This window comes from Gobius niger (genome assembly GCF_951799975.1).
Source record: "Gobius niger genome assembly, chromosome: 9".
Classification (NCBI taxonomy): Eukaryota; Metazoa; Chordata; class Actinopteri; order Gobiiformes; family Gobiidae; genus Gobius; species Gobius niger.
This window is the reverse complement of record NC_136860.1, coordinates 20,027,357-20,043,527: the sequence shown is the minus strand read 5'-3', so window position 1 is coordinate 20,043,527 and position 16,171 is coordinate 20,027,357. Positions and strand designations below refer to the sequence as shown.

The 16,171-nt window shown below is 42.8% G+C and overlaps 3 protein-coding genes across 4 annotated transcripts; 1 reads left to right on the top strand and 2 right to left on the bottom strand.

Moving 5' to 3' along the window:
* Positions 1–149: 149 nt before the first annotated feature.
* Positions 150–6,625, top strand: me3 (malic enzyme 3, NADP(+)-dependent, mitochondrial). Its single transcript, XM_079563037.1, has 15 exons — positions 150–287; positions 1,028–1,251; positions 2,894–3,027; positions 3,096–3,245; positions 3,354–3,429; positions 3,496–3,657; positions 3,793–3,896; positions 4,013–4,122; positions 4,200–4,297; positions 4,422–4,535; positions 4,614–4,719; positions 5,179–5,321; positions 5,388–5,561; positions 5,651–5,749; positions 5,838–6,625. The coding sequence occupies exons 2-15, from the start codon at positions 1,033–1,035 to the stop codon at positions 5,997–5,999; spliced, it is 1,851 nt and encodes a 616-aa protein (XP_079419163.1). The 5' UTR covers positions 150–287; positions 1,028–1,032; the 3' UTR covers positions 6,000–6,625.
* Positions 6,626–8,503: 1,878 nt separating this feature from the next.
* nxpe3 (neurexophilin and PC-esterase domain family, member 3) lies at positions 8,504–10,992 on the bottom strand (the record flags this gene model as incomplete). The annotated part of the gene is made up of 5 exons (XM_079562711.1): positions 10,827–10,992; positions 9,807–10,588; positions 9,437–9,507; positions 9,139–9,360; positions 8,504–9,066 (listed from the first exon to the last, which is right to left on the bottom strand). Exons 1-5 carry the CDS (start codon positions 10,950–10,952, stop codon positions 8,504–8,506), a joined length of 1,764 nt encoding a protein of 587 aa, XP_079418837.1. The 5' UTR covers positions 10,953–10,992.
* A 1,469-nt stretch (positions 10,993–12,461) lies between these two features.
* Positions 12,462–16,160, bottom strand: cep97 (centrosomal protein 97). Of its 2 annotated transcripts, XM_079563575.1 has the most exons (12): positions 16,128–16,160; positions 15,882–16,010; positions 15,454–15,596; positions 15,214–15,372; positions 15,007–15,108; positions 14,822–14,935; positions 14,585–14,751; positions 14,347–14,511; positions 14,103–14,263; positions 13,403–14,012; positions 13,248–13,323; positions 12,462–13,178 (listed from the first exon to the last, which is right to left on the bottom strand). In XM_079563575.1, the coding sequence occupies exons 2-12, from the start codon at positions 15,916–15,918 to the stop codon at positions 12,678–12,680; spliced, it is 2,235 nt and encodes a 744-aa protein (XP_079419701.1). In that variant the 5' UTR covers positions 15,919–16,010; positions 16,128–16,160; the 3' UTR covers positions 12,462–12,677. The 2 variants fall into 2 exon arrangements, with proteins under 2 accessions (XP_079419701.1, XP_079419700.1); XM_079563574.1 differs by having other exon boundaries at positions 15,882–16,154.
* Positions 16,161–16,171: the final 11 nt, after the last annotated feature.

Below are 16,171 nucleotides of genomic sequence, written 5' to 3'. Positions count from 1 at the left end.
GAAAAAAAAACAGTTCCATGGGAGAGGCCTTCCTTACTCTCCTACCTGTCTCTATGAAAAGCTCTTGCCCCGGGTGGAGGAGTGATGGATGGCGCTGGGATGGGGGGTTGGGCTCCCTTGTCCCGCCTTGCTCCGCTCTGATTGGCTCCTCGGAACGAATAACTGGGAAGTGAAACTGCCAATGTCAAAAACGCCTGGCCCTGGATCAGCTGTGCGCACAACATCCTCTGGAAACCGCGCAGTTACGGAGAGAGCCTTGGTGCACGATCACCCCTCGTAGTTTTCTGGTAAGGTCTGTTTATGTCGGACTGTGGGCTGAGGTCACTAGCAGCGACTGCGTAGGTAGAATGAAAGGAGTAATGTGAGCTATTGTGCAGTGAGTGTGCTGTGCAGAGCAGCTAACTCCTCCCCGGCTAGGAGCACTTCACTTATATCAGTACAGCAAAGAAACGCATAGTTCAACCCCTACGAAACTTAGATCGCTTAGTTATGCCTTGGTTCACCTGCATAGAGGAGGACAGCGTTAAGGAGGCTGCAGATCTTGTTTACTCGACTTGTCTGAAATGTCTGACGCTGTAATGAGCGCGCGCGTCTGAGGTTTCCAGTGCGAGCCTGTTTTTGCACTGAGCTGACCCGGAGTTGAATGGGGCTGTTTTAATCCTGCCCTGTCCCCGTCATGGCTGGGGCTGTTTTAGTCCTGTCCCTGTCGCAGCTGGGACTGTTTTAGTCCTGTCCTGTCCCCGTCAAAGCTGGGGTGGGCAAAGCTGGCATGGAGGCTGCTGCAGGAGGGGTTTCGATGGGCACTAGGAGCTGCCTATGACCAGGGTCTAGGGGCAGATGATAAATAAAACTGAAGTAAAGACAAACAGAAATATATTTGCATCACTTTGAAATGAGTTTAAATTGGGAGAGTCCTGTGAATTTGAGCATATAGGCCTAATGATTTTCAGATGAAATTCTAATAGCAGAGTTTCATTTACCTACATTATAACCACAATAACATGGAGTGTACCCTTCTCTTTCACAGGCACCATGAACTCCATCACGTGCCCGGCCAGGGCTGCCCTGTCGCTGTGTCGTCGCCCTGCGGGGGGCTTGAAGGTGTTTGGGGGGTCTTCGGGCCCCTCTGCTGGGCTTGACAGAGCCTGTGTCCAGGCAGCGAGGGTGTGCCACTCTGGGACCGGCAGCGATCGCCCAGTCTTCACTAGGAAGAGGGGCTATGACATCACCAGAAATCCTAATCTGAACAAGGTGTGTTTACCAGATGTACTGTTTCTCATAGTCTTCAGGAGGCTTTTCTTCAAACCTTCGTACTGAGGTTGAAGTAAGGTTGTGTTCCATCATGTGTGACCTCTGTATGTGGGCAAAACAAAGCCCCACGTGCCCACAACACTAGGAGAAGAGCTGTGCCCAGGCTGACGTACTGAGGCCTGTAGTATCAATCATGTGTGATGAAATACAGGTTTTGTCTCATTTAGTGTATCCTTTAATTTAATCAGACATGATTATGTGGACTGCACGGAGAAATGCAGGACGTTTTTATTCCTTTCAGCTCGTTGTCAAAGGGACTCCTTAACATGTTATTGAAGGTAAAAAAAGCAAAACAGTTTTATTCCAAATGACCTTTGTTCTTGCAGAGTTCCTGATGTTAGTGGTTAGTGCTGAGATTTTGGTACAATGTATTTCTCTATCTTTGTCAAAAAGTTGCCCATTCAGCCATCACTGACTCACAGGAAGTTTGCTCTGCACAGATAAGTCACTGAGTTCACAGAGAAAGTGCAACTGTCATTATATTATGTTTTATCAATCTGACTTTATTCATTTATGAGTGATTGTCATGTAATAAGAAATTGCTATGGCTTCTTTTAGTAAAATATTAATTTCTCCAGTTCTCACCATCAGTCTCTTGACAGTTTGATCCGTCCAAATCCCATTGAGTAACTTTTATAGGTTTACATTATTAGTGCACTTTTAATTTAAACTTGATAATCTACTACTTTCAGTCTAACATTTTCCTCTGGTATGTATATGGGTCATAAACATGATTTAAATATTGGTAGAACTCAGGAACCGACTTGTACTCAAGTAGAATCTACTTGTAGTCAAGTACAAGTAAAAAGTAGTGACCAAAATACTCAAGTAAAAGTAAAAAAGTACTTTGAGAAAATGTTGAGTACTGAGTAACTGTTTGAGTGTTGAAGTCTTATGTTTCAGTTGTGACTAAATTTATGAGAAATTGTGATAATGTGAAAATCCTAATAATTCGGTTGAAAATACCACGAAAATGCATCTATCTCTGAAGAAAAAGGGGCACGAAACTTCATGCATTTTAGATTGACATGAAGCTTTTCTGGCTTTGAAATGTACTCACAGTGGCACAAGTAACTTTTTTACTTAAGTAAAAGTTAAAGTACTGAATGATCTAACTACTCTAAGTCAATACATGCCCAATTTTCTGGTTTGACGACACATTTTTTGCACCACATTATAAATCTGCATTGATGTTTAATGTTAGTTTATTTTCCATTGTTCTCTTCTGTAAGAAGGGGTTGAGTTTTGGGGAGTGGGTTGGACAGGGGAGTGAGTCTGAGCTGCCTCACTATTGGACAGAATAAATAGATTAAATACGTTTCAGTCTTCGAGATGGCAGCCAGCAGCTACACAGATATAGCATAACGAACGTGAACCAGAAGACGATCTTTATAAAAGAAATGCAGAACTATTATTGATGAAAAGGACTTGCCATGAGTTTCTCTGGTTTTGCCCAAGTCATATTTAACTACATGACTAACCAGTGAGTCATGTATTTGTGTGGTTTCCCTTGGAGGCCACACACTGTTCCATTATGCGCTGTGTTTGTGGTGTTTTATATAATCGCCGGTCTCCCTCCCAGGGAATGGCCTTCACGTTGGAGGAGCGTCTACAGCTGGGCATCCACGGCCTGCTGCCTCCTTGCTTTCTGTCCCAGGACGTTCAAGTTCTGCGCGTCATGAAGAGCTACGAACAGCGCTCAAATCCCCTCGACAAGTAAAAGCACAATACTTTTCAACAATGATCCAACTGGGCGAAAAGTATATTGTGATTATTATTTTCAGGTACATTTTGCTCATGACGCTGCAAGACAGAAATGAGAAACTGTTTTATCGTGTATTGACCTCTGACGTAGAGGAGTTCATGCCTATCGTCTACACTCCTACAGTCGGCCTGGCCTGCCAACAGTACGGGCTTGCCTTCAGGAGGCCGCGGTAAGAATTAGTACCTAAGTATTTGATGATTGTGCCGTTTCTTCAAATGCTCTAAATGATCATAAATAGAGAGGTTCTGCAGTACTGATTACTTTATTTTCATTACAGTGGCCTCTTCATCACTATCCATGACAGAGGCCACATCGCCACTATGCTGAACTCCTGGCCTGAAGAAAACATAAAGGTATTATGTTTCAGCGTATTAATAACATTAACATTTTCATTAACGCTTTTCCACTTTGTGCTGTAGGCCATTGTGGTGACAGACGGCGAGCGTATCCTTGGTTTGGGAGACTTGGGCAGTTATGGGATGGGGATCCCTGTGGGTAAACTGGCTTTGTACACCGCCTGTGGAGGGGTGGCACCTCAGCAGTGTCTCCCGGTGCTGCTGGACGTTGGCACAGACAACCAGGTTAAAGTCATTTCAGTGCCGCCAGCATAATATAATTTTATAGCTCACTGCAGAGAAGCAACTTATCTTCTGCTACGTGAGAGGAGTTTTACTGTACTTTGCTGATCCAGTTTCTTTCTGTTTTCTTTGGCTCAGACACTTCTCGATGACCCTTTGTACATTGGACTAAAACACAAGAGAATCAGAGGAAAGGAGTATGATGACTTGATTGAAGAGTTCATGCAGGCTGTGACCGATAAGTACGTACAACTTTATAGATACAGGGCACTCTATTACTATCCAACATATTTCTGCTATAAACATGAGAATAATGACTCGCATTGCACTTTCATCAATTTAATTTCACTTTTTGCAGATATGGAATGAACTGCCTGATTCAGTTTGAGGATTTTGCAAATCGCAATGCTTTTCGCATCCTCAACAAATACAGGAATCGTTACTGCACTTTCAACGATGACATTCAAGGTGCTCAATGGGTTTTTATGTTTAAAGGCTGACTGTTTCCCATTACAGCTGACTACCAGTTATCCCGTCTCCTGTAGGTACAGCCTCCGTGGCTGTAGCTGGAGTTCTGGCTGCCCTAAGGATTACCAAAAACACGCTTTTAGACCACACTTTTGTGTTTCAGGGAGCAGGGGAGGTGAGTCCATCCTTTTCTTCCACTTTATCCGCTGCACAACACAAATTACATACTTCTTAGAGATTATACTGCTGCGTCTTAATCCCACAAAGATTGCCCTGAATATAATCCTGTGTTTACGCAGGCTGCCATGGGCATAGCCCACCTGCTCATGATGGCCATGTCTAAAGAGGGAGTGAGCAGAGAAGACGCGGCCAAGAGAATATGGATGGTGGACTCCAAAGGTCTGATTGTTAAGGTATGCACAGAGTGATCTCCTCTGTTCTGTAGTAAATGATTGACCAGTTAATTATTATTGGTTTATTAAAAAAAACAGGGAAGAGGAAACCTTAACCATGAAAAGGAGGAGTTTGCCCATGACCACCCCCACCTGAAGACGCTGGAGGAGGTGGTCGAGACCATCAAACCCACCGCCATCATAGGTCTGTTAGATGTAATGTGATGCGTTGAGCTGGTGATGCATTGATATTCATAAAACAAAGTACCATTTTTATTTACACTCATATATTCTCCTGTTCAGTGGCGGAAAACCAACAAAACCTCTTAAAGGTGACATGACGTCTTTAACGTTATCCCCGTTGGAAATAACCCATTTAAATTCTTACAAATCAACTAACTCTTCTGACACTAGTGATGGCTATCAATAATTGCATTTCAAAATTGAACATCGATTGCCTGTGTTTAATGTAAAACAAGTTACCGTACTTGAATCTGATGCACATGACTGCTTGGTTAGATTTGTGTGGTTCTATTTGAACCACTAGAAGGATCTGATAATTGGCACTTATGACAATAATTATATCAAATGATTTAAGAAACATTTGAGAAATTGAATTTTATGTGACAAGTGTTTTTGTTCTGTTTCCTGAATTCTCTTGTAGGTGTTGCTGCTATAACCGGAGCGTTCACTGAAAAGATCATCAAAAACATGGCGTCTTTCAATGAAAGGCCAATCATCTTTGCTCTGAGTAATCCCACCAGCAAAGCAGAGTGCACAGCTGAACAGTGCTACACGCTCACAGAGGTGAACAATGAGGCAATGCCGTAACTCCAAGTGTTATTATAACTCTCCCTTCTTTTCTGTGCTTAGGGTCGGGGCATTTTTGCCAGTGGAAGTCCCTTCAGTAAAGTGACTCTGGCAGATGGACGCACCTTCTACCCGGGTCAGGGCAACAACGCGTATGTGTTTCCTGGAGTTGCTCTGGGTGTCATCGCCTGTGGGGTGCGCCACATAAGTGAGGACATCTTCCTCACCTCAGCAGAGGTAACCCTTACACTTTGTTTAATCTATTACTGAATACAGTCGTATATACGACACGGCCAGTCATCTGTGCGTCCTTTTCCTGAACCCAGGCTATAGCTGACATGGTAACAGAGGAGCACTTGGCTGAAGGCCGGTTGTATCCACCTCTGAACACAATCCGAGAGGTTTCCTTTAAGATCGCCGTCAAAGTAAGTAATCGGGAATCACAGTAATCAACGTTTTGAACCTTTTTACTAGCTTTTCTTTTTACATAATTTGTCTTTCTCTCCTAAACAGCTTGTAAACTATGCATACCAACACAACATTGCGTCCTTGTACCCTGAGCCTAAAGACAAGGAGGCGTTTGTGCTGTCCCACATCTACAGTCCTGACTATGACTCCTTCACTCTGGACACCTACACCTGGCCCCAGGAGGCCATGAATGTCCAGGACGTCTGATCCTTCATCCAGATTTGTTTTTTATCTTTGTTTTCTGTGTGTGTCTCTTGGACCTGCCACATTGGCGGAAAGACAACAAACCATATTTGTTCTAGTTTGAGGTGTTTGTATGATTTTAGCTGCGTATTAGATTATCTTATCACAATGATACCGGCCCCTATGTCTGTCATTCAAGATGCACATCTTTTAAATTCAGCAATCAAAGCATGTTTTTATTTTTGTCTGTCTGAGGAATTTTAAAATATTTTCTGAAGGACACCTGTTATAGTGCCTCTTTTACAGTGACCTCAAGACATTACTGCCCCGCAGTGTTTCGATTTTAAAATCTTAATGTGGCTTGAACTTCCTTTTTATTTTTAAAAGCGTAAATCTTGCAACTGGACTGCAACTCTCCAGGAAATATTGTCCCTGTGTGTAGTTTACTTAAATACTGTATTGAGCTGAGAGTTTGTACGCTGTGGCTTTTGTCCCCATTAGTTTTGTATTAAATGGTGCCTGTATTGTTTGGCCAAAGTTGATGCATAAAATGCACTATGTCAAAAATCAAAATGTAATTTATCATATCTCAAGAATAGATGTTTTTCATGATCTGAAGGGAACACAAGACTTTTGAATAAAACAAATGTTAAAGACAATTTTACAAACTGTGTAACTGCTCTATTGAAAACTCTAGTTTGGAAAAGGTGCCCTCTTTAGGCACTCCTGAAAACTGCATAAACCAGTGGTTCTCAAACTGGCAGGTCTTGGACTTTAGAGTCATGTGCACACAGGGCACTCCGGGTCATCAGTTGAAACAGAGATCAGTTCATTTTTGCTTTAATGAAGCATCTGTTCTCTAGATGTGGTTTACACCCGATGTAGACTGAATTTAGTCCAATTTATCTTTATTACAGAACCAGGTTTGATTTTGGCTGGTAGAACTTAAGGTCTATAAGGTGGAACTTAAAAAGGCTCAATATTTTGTGATGCAGAAAAATGTTCGAACCACTGGCCTAATCATCCTAGATGAACAGTAAATGGATCATAATGGAACAAATGAACTTCAAAGCTGTTGTAAAATCGTGTTTAATTCTTTTAGAAAATGTAAAAATTGCAACACAATTGATGTACAGTCATATGGCTTTTAAATTCTTTTTGTAAACACTTTTAGAAAAACAGTATTTACTCTGAAAAGTAAAGACACATGCACAAGTGCACCGACATTATTTCGAGGCATCTGGTAAGATTTTTTATTTTTTAGATGGACAACTCTTAGTTTTCATGCGCTGATATTGTCAACGTGAAATATTTCTTGGTTTCTCCTTCCCCTTCAAATATCTTATTTTCAAGCCAATAGTTTAAATGTGACAACAGTAAACCTACTATTAAATTATTAAATATTTTTATATTTTTTCAAACTAGTAGTTTTGTACAGGACAGAATATGTGAATTATTTTAGTTTGAAAAAATGTTAATCTACAATATTTTTACAGTAGTGGAAACCAGTGGCAGAAAATGCAACTGGGGAGAAAACATGAAAACTCAACTTTATATAAAAACTAAAAAATACTGAAAATCAAAGTTACTACAGATTTCTGAAACACAAACAGGTGTTTCAAAATGTAAATCCAATTTCTGCCCAAACTTACTTTTTATATGGAAAATGAGCAATTGTGTGTTTATAAAAGAGTGAAATATTTTGATAGAACATAGGGGTAGTGTTTCTTAAACGAACACAAGGCTTAAACAGGGATACTTTGGACAATGACAATACGCTTTAGATCTTTGCACATTTTGTTCTTTAAGGTTGTAGGAAATATAGTACAGATGTAGAGTTTATTTAGTTTATAGTTTTTTGTTTTTCATAAAGTGATCCACAATATCCATTTAATAAAGCTATTTGCTGATGTAGGAATATCTAGTAGCAGCTGATCCATGTGTTTTACCTTTGGCAAACCATACACGATACAGTGTTTATGTAAAATATCTCACTTTAAGAGATAACCAGCTAAACCTTTTCTTTTAGATTGGTAAAACACACGAACCATTTTGTAACTTTCTAGAATTTGCTACACAAACAAACAAATGTGGAAACAGCACAAAAAGGGAAATCACACCACTGACTTCCAAACATGTTCTAGATCAGGGGTGTCAAACATACGGCCTGCGGGCCTAATCCGGCCCGCGAGATGATTTAATCCGGCCCCTGCCCTGTAGAGCATAAAAAGGAAAGGACACGTGTCCAGCGGAGGGCACTGACATAATAAGAGCTCAGGATATGAACAACGCATTATATAGCCACGTGGTAAATGGACAGTCTGCCCCAGGGCGGCTGTGGCTTCAATAACAACTTACCACCACTGAGTGTGGAGTTAATAAATAATGACTATGCAGTCAAGTTGGGGCTTTGACCAAATCACAGCTCATTATTATTAATTTATTGGAAACATTTTCTCTATTATATGCGCCCCGGCGTGGGAGCTCAATTTCGGCCCACAACCCACAATGAGTTTGACACCCCTGTTCTAGATCATACGACTCCTCTTCTCGGGACAGATGTGGGACAACAGCATGTTTATCATGTTCTTCACAATGGCTGGGGGCGGGTGGAGTGCGTGAGGGAGGGGGTGCGCCTGTGTCATCTGCCAGGCGTCTACCATGAGTACGTTGAGTCCCTTAAACATAGCTCTCAGCACTTGGTCCAGCTGCAGCGAGAACCAGTCGCTGTTGTAAAGGCTCACATCCTGGTCCAGCGCTTGGAGGTTCGCTGTCCGAATCACCACCATTGTCCCGGGGGCCCGATCCAAGAGTCTCAGCACCGCCCTCCGGATGTGGCGCAGGCGCCTGATGTACACCTCCACGGGAAATGTGCTGAAGTGCGCCCAGATGCTCAGGACGACCACGGTGTTGGGACCCCCCGACAGCCCGTCCAGCTCGTTGGAAATGTACCGCAGCTCACTGGACAGCACCGTGGAGAAGCGGATGGGCGGGCCGTGGCACCTGTACTTCAGCAGGATGTTATGGGTGCTGTCCACTGCCATAAAGGGGCCCACGTTTTTAGGACTGTGCAGATTGAACTCCTTTAAATCTAGGCGACATCAAACAAATGAGAACCAGTATAACATCACATACAGTAAATAAAGACGATTAATGAAGTTACCTGATGCTAAAGCAATGAGGTATTCAAACCACTGCCGCACTGTCGAGTCCCCGTACATATAGATCATTTTATTCCTCAAACACTGAGTGGCAACAGTCGAATTATTGAACTGTCTTATTTTAAACCCGTTCAATGGCGTCCAAGTGTCTTCAAAGTAGTATCCAGAGGGAGCTATTTTTGTCGTCTCCAGATTTAGTGTGTCACTTTCAACCACAGTTTTATCTGCGAAAAAAAATGGCATCACGATTTCTTACAATACTTAATATTCACATGAAAATCAAGCTATGAATCACTGTACCTTTGAGGGGCGGCAGCACATTGACTCTGTCCGGTCCTGACGCGTGAATGTGCACTTTGAGGTTAACATCACTGCAAAAACATGTTAAACATTAATGAATAACTGCGTAATACTTAACATGGCATGGTCTTTAAATAAAGGTCCAAACAAAACACTAATCAGGAAAGCCCCACTGTTATTATGAATTATATTTTCAGGGGAGTCCAGGCTCCAGAAGGGACGTTCTTCCATTGTACATAATTTTAGCAGTAGTGGAAACCAGAGGACCCAGAGGAAAACTATATAGACACGCCCCTGGAAGCCCACCTAACGTATTATCAAATGTAACTCTGCAAACTGCAATTACTCACTACAGTCTGAATTTACAAACCTCTGGAACAGCAGTGCCTCATTATTGGTGATGAGGTGCTTCAGATAGCCCCCCTTGGCGTGGTTGACCCGGGTGTCACAGCCGAGCATCTTGGGTTTGTAGCAGTACCAGGGCTCTCCAGTGTATAGGTCGGTGTAGTTGCACAGGGGCTGCTGGTCTGGGGGCAGACACATGTTGCAAACCGTGGTCTCGGACAGGAAGCCCAGACGAAATAAGCTTTTAAAAAACACCCGATCAGAGCGTTCCTCCCTGAGGCGCTGCAGCACAGCAACAGCCTCGCTCGAATGCACTAATGTCACCTCGACCTGGGCAGACCCGGTCCAGAGCAGCGGGAACAGGGCCGAGTAGAAGCCATTTTTGTGGTCCAGCACTGTGCCCACTACCCCTGCTCCGAGGTCCGGCGAGTGAAGCCTGGCCAAAAGAAAGTCTCCCCCATAGTGCTTGGGACGCCCCTGAAAGTCATGCACTTGCACCAGGGCTTCGAGCTGGTCCCCAAAATGCCACTCTCGTCCGGCTTTGGAGGGGAGTATAGCGAAGAGGCTGTGGTCCGGGTCCGTAGTGAGCCGCAGAGTTAAAGCCCTGGACTGAAGGGTGTGTTCGGGCCAGGCGATGGAGTCCAGCAGGTAGCGCTCCTCCAGCTCCTCCTCTCGGGACGGCCTCTGCCCCAGGTGCGAGCAGAAGGTGTGGTTGTTGTAGAACGTGGGCAGCGACGCCGGGATGAAAGACGTCTGGATCCGGCTCTGGAGCTGATAGAGGGCGGAGATGGTGTGACAGTTCCAGTTCTGAGGAGAAACAAACAAATGATTAACCTGAAATCAGCAGTATTCAGGCAATTCTCACTGGCTTTGTTGTTGTAGATTAAAGGCCTTGTACGATTTTTTAAATTATATTACTCAGTAAGGTAGCACACATTATAAAATACTTATGCGATGTTTCTTTATCTTCACAGCCTTTACATACACACATGACCCCTGCTCAGGAACCTACACAATATTTACTGTTGGTCTCTGCTAAACTCACCTCAACAGTGTGGATGTTACGAAGCAGAAAAATGAGAACAGAAAGTGCTAGGAAAAGGAAGATGAGGGCATATTTGGACAGATTTCGACACATGATGACTTCCCTTCTGTCATGATTGAACCCCATTGGACACTAAAGGTCTCCTCATCCATTAAAAAGCAGGGCAGAACTCTGAAATCACAGGGGGGAAAAAATGCATTTGGTGTTATATGTACTATTTCGAATTGTGCATGATCTTAACATGAGAGCAAAACACTGCACTGAAGCACTGACCAAAAACTGGCGGCTTGACCTCAACTCGATTGGCTTTGCTTTATTTCAAATATGGCAGTGGGTCCCTCAGTGTGTTTAACTAATGCTGGGTTACTTCATCCAAGAGCCGATGTCTGAGTTGTAGACTGGTAATCTGAGAAATGAATAAAGAGAAACTATAGTTACACTGGGGAATGAATGAACAATAAGATAGCCCTTGCTTTAAACAATTACAAAAATAATCACATTTTACTTAGCCTACTAAAGCACAGCAATAACATAATAACACGTTCTTAGCATAATAACAGGGGGTAATGCATTTTTCTGTCCTTTCCTCCATATTTATTACGTATTATCATGAACATATTTTCCCTGGTAGTGTCTGAATACTAAGTTAGAGATGTATAGCTATGTATCCAGTCATCATGAAGTGCAATCACAGACATGGGAGTGCAACCCGCCGAAATTGATGCATGTTAAATTATTTCAAGAACCTTAACAGTTTATCAACCACTATGACCTATTAAAATAATAACAGTTTACTTTGCATACATGACCGAATCCAGCATCATCGTGGAAACCGCTGCAACGACTCGGCTGTACCATTGTTGCGAGCACGGAGTATGGTCATAATGGGGGAGGGTCGACTTATTAAAACACAAGCAGCGTTATGCTAGAGCAATATTTCTACTTACCCTCCGTTAACCGAGGAAACAGCATGACGCCAGACCGAAGGGACAAGAAACGGTGATTTGTCAACATCACAGGCTTTGAGACGCACAACCTACGCGAGCTAAACAGCACCCCGCCTGAAGACTCATTACGCCCCCTGGTGGACGAAAGCTAACGCACGTACGTACGATGTGACGTCCGTGACCGAATGGGCTCATCTGAACGGCTCCATCCTGTTATTAAAACGAGCCAGAGCTTTATCCGCCTTTTTTTCTTTTTTTTTTAAAGCAATTTTGCACAAATAATTGATTAAACACAAGAAACAAAAAAAAGTGAAACTTTGTCGCAAGAAAAATGACTTAGTAAAGCACATAAAATAATAATAAATGGTAAATGGTTTCAACTTATAGTGCTTTTCCACCTACATTAGGCACTCAAAGCGCTTTACAGCAAGGATCCAGTCACCCATTCATACTCTCATTCATACACCAATGTGCGCAGACACTGGGGGCAATGTGGGTGAAGTGTCTTGCCCAAGGACACAACGACAGTGTGCACTTTCAGGAGGTGGGATTCGAACAACCGACCTTCCGATCATGAGACGACCCTCTCTACCATCTGCGCCACTGTCGTAATGAATCCTAAACAATTTAAAATACATTCGTAAATTTCTGAAAAGCAAATAAAAAGACAACAACAGATAATCTAGCGTTTAATCCTTTGATATTATTACGTTTTAATTGTCTTAAATAGGTACATAGTGAAATTAATTGCTTACCATAAACATGTTAAATATTACACTAAACTTGTTTCAGTTTGGCTTTTGCGGAGCAGACACAACCTAGAAGGTATTTTAAGTGCACGGTTATTTGAGATCTGGGCCGGCACATCTTGCATTGGAGTCGCTGTGACTTCATACGCAGAGCCCTATTTAAGAGTCCCATCTGGGCAGGAAGTGTTTGCATCAGTCCTTTGCTCCTCAGTTTGGTCCGGCTCAGCTACTTTTGTGTGGAGAGACAATGGGGAGGAGGGTTGTGGCGTTTCTGTTCTATCGCTGAGCACCTCCTCTGCCTCCTCTTCTCTCTGCTGAACTGAGGACAAGTACTGCTCCAAGAGGCTGCAGTCTGGGCTTCCACTCGGTTCATTTGCACAAACTAAGCCAGAGAAAGCAGGACTCAAAGCTCGCACAGTTTTAAGAGAGTCTGTAGTGACACTGCTCAAGAAGCTGTCCTCTGGAGCGGCTTGTGGTTCACTTGTCGACTGAAAGCCTGAGTCTGGGAAGGACACATCAGTGAAGGGTGGGTTTTTAGTGCTGGAATCTACTGGTGCCGCAGCCTCACAAGGTCTCAAAAGCGGGGTCTGGCTTAGATGAGTAATGCTTGCTAGCTGGTGCTCCACAGACTGTTTCCACAGCTGCATAGACTGGAGCTACAAAAAACATTGTATTAAAAGAGTGTTCATCTTGATCTGTGCATGTATTTCGCTAGAAATACGTACCTCTTTCCACAAAAACTTGACAGCTTCTTCTTGCACCATCCTTTGTAACCGCTCGTCTTCAAACTGCTGTTGCACGCTGTAAACAGATTCAAAATTCTCATGTGTTATTTTGAAGTCTATTTTGAAAGATTAAAACCATGCAAATAGTCAGTTACCTGTCCAACTTCTCTGACAAAAACAGGATGTGGTCTTGCATCCTCCTCAGACGAATCTCGTTTCTCACTTCTTTTGCTTTAGGGTTTAAACGCCGACAGTGCTGACCCCTCCACCAAGATTGTATTTTAATGGCAGCCTTGTCGGCCTCCACTGCATTCGAGTTAGGTTTGTTTACTTCTGTCTGCTCAGTGGCGTCATTTCTTAGACTTCTGTCATATGAAGGTTTGACAATATTTTGTGGACTGTCGGAGCTATTACTGTTTAGGAGAGCTGCGTTAGCGCTGGTGTCTTGCTGTTCAGTCAAAGGAGAGCACTGTTCTCTCTTTGAGTGGTGTCTTTTCGGCTCAGGGATCTTTGGAGCCAGAGAGTCAGGCTCAAATGTTTCTGTTTCGTCCTCGCTGTCAGAGAAACCAGTGGGAAGTTCTAGTTCAGATTTGAATGGAATAAATGTGGACTCAGAAGAGAGAATGCTACTGTTGAGCTTGTCCACATCTGTTTGCACATCTTCCAAAAGGATCGGCTCATCTCCAAGTCGTGGGCTGCGAATCACTGGTAGAGATGCATGAGCTGCATCACAGCTCACCCAGGTATTTATTTGCACAACTGGCTCTATATGATGAACAAAATAAGAACAATGTCACTAAACAGTACAGGAAGAACATGCAAAACCTTGAGGTAAAAACATAAACTAATTCATACTGGTGTCTTTGGATGATTGTGCGCCAGCAGTTGTGCTCTCCAAATCTTTGGCTCCCTCTTGTGATGGTGATGCACTGTGCGCTTCTACATCTAATTGTGTTGGACGAGGAGGGCTGGGACAACCTGGATGACTTTCCTCTAAGAGCTGCCTCTGGTGCAATCTGAGGAGACAAATAAACATATTACCACTTCATGGAAGCCATGATTAATTTTACAATTAATCTATTTATTAATTTAATTCTACTTTTGCTTCCTCAAGATTTTTTCCAGTTTTGCATCCTCCGCTGTCTCAAGAGCTGGTGAGGAAGTGAGAGGACAAACAGTGGCTAAGTACTGAACCAGCTGGACATGTTGACCTGGTCGAAATGAACGTCCTTTTCCCTGACTGTACAGCCACTCAGCTTTCAGACTAAAATAAAGCAGAATACAGATGTTACAACTGTTATATATCGTATCCACATTCACTGTAAGGACAAACATACCCTTCCTTCTGCGAGGTGACATAACCGTCCAGAACTTTAAGGTTCAGACACCAACTCATGATGAAGGGTCTGTAGTCAAACCCTGGCAACGAAGGTGTGGCCATAACACACGGGTTGCTCATGATAGACAGCTGCTCTAGTTCTTGAAGAGGCGCAATATATGACACCTACAAGTAAACACAAGATGTCTGTCAAGTCCCACATAAAGGAATTATCCCCCCAATGGCCTTACTGTACCTCATTGAGATCTCTGATTTCATTTTCTGCAAGGGAGAGAATGGATAAATGAGCAGGTAGGTGTGCAGGAACAGTGCGCAGCGTTGTTATGCTGTTTCCATGGAGGAGCAATGTCTGAAAAAGTAAACCGAGGTCAGTTACACGCCACACACAAAGCATTATAATTGAAACTTAAATGCTCTTACTTTTAATTGATCCAGTTTTTTCAAATCTCCAATAACTGATATGTTATTATCAGAGAGGTCCAAATGCTGAAGTGAAACACAGTTGTGCAGTTGCTCAATAACCTGAAATTGTAAAACAGAGCAGAAATAATATGTAATAATGTTCATAGATACGTAAAGTCGCGCAATTATAAACCTGTGATATACATTGTTGTTTGTTTTACTCACCTTTATATTGTTGCCTGATAGGTTTAGCCATTTCAAACAAGGCATATCTCTTAGTCCTTCAATGTAGCCAATGCTGTTATTAGGAAGATTGAGAACCTTTAGTTCTGTTAACCGAGACACACCCATCATTCTCACCATACGGTTACTGGCTACCGAAAGCTGTGGACATAACAGCAAAAACGTTTTACAAAGGATGGTATGTATCTGATAATATAATTTAACAAGGTCTAAAATTCACACCTGCTGAAGACCTGGGCTTCTTTCCATATAATCCAGTTTCATGATTTGATTGCCATCCAGGATGAGAGTGTGAGTGTCCTCTGAGCATGTGAAACTGGGATCCAGCTTCTGCAAACCCTGGGCTGATAGATCCACCACAGGCCCTGCAACATTGACAAAGTTTGAAAGAGCAGCAGTGCACACAGAGTGGGCTTATTGATTTTTCTAAACACAACAGATGTAAATGACATTAGAGAGCACCACCTCATCAGCGTGGACTGTGTAAAAAATAAGTTTAAAGAGAGAAAATACGGGTGATGACTGGTGTTTTGTGATACTATGAACAGAAGATGCTAGTTCAACGTTGTCACAAACCGTCGTCGCAAGAAATTCTTCACAAATAAACACACGTAAATTAGAATAGCAATCTGACAACATGCATTACGTACCGAGCTTTGAATCTGACTGTAAATCCGATACACCCATCCTTCCTCGGAATAACCATTAGCCAACCCCACTAGCTGCAGAAACGGTCGTTTTGATAAAAGCGCCGCCGCTGTTGTTGCCGCCAGCTCAAGCTACATGATGGGAAACGTAATGTTAGTTCAAAGATGCGAGATCTGCTGAAGGTGAGTCTACTATAAACTTAAAGAACAGTTTCTAAGTACGTTTGCTATATTGTTTCAAATGTGTACCTGTAAAACACTTTTGACGTTAGATATAAATATTGGCGTCAGTC

Bases quoted from the DNA above. Each gene is read 5' to 3' on its own strand.
- me3 (XM_079563037.1), top strand. From the start codon at position 1,033: ATGAACTCCATCACGTGCCCGGCCAGGGCTGCCCTGTCGCTGTGTCGT. The intron at 3,246-3,353 runs GTAAGAATTAGT...TTTTCATTACAG, and splicing joins CTTGCCTTCAGGAGGCCGCG to TGGCCTCTTCATCACTATCC. The intron at 4,298-4,421 runs GTGAGTCCATCC...GTGTTTACGCAG, and splicing joins TGTTTCAGGGAGCAGGGGAG to GCTGCCATGGGCATAGCCCA.
- cep97 (XM_079563575.1), bottom strand. From the start codon at position 15,918: ATGGGTGTATCGGATTTACAGTCAGATTCAAAGCTCG. The intron at 15,597-15,881 runs GTACGTAATGCA...TCAATGTTGCAG, and splicing joins ACAGTCAGATTCAAAGCTCG to GGCCTGTGGTGGATCTATCA. The intron at 13,179-13,247 runs GTACGTATTTCT...TGTTTTTTGTAG, and splicing joins TCAAGTTTTTGTGGAAAGAG to CTCCAGTCTATGCAGCTGTG.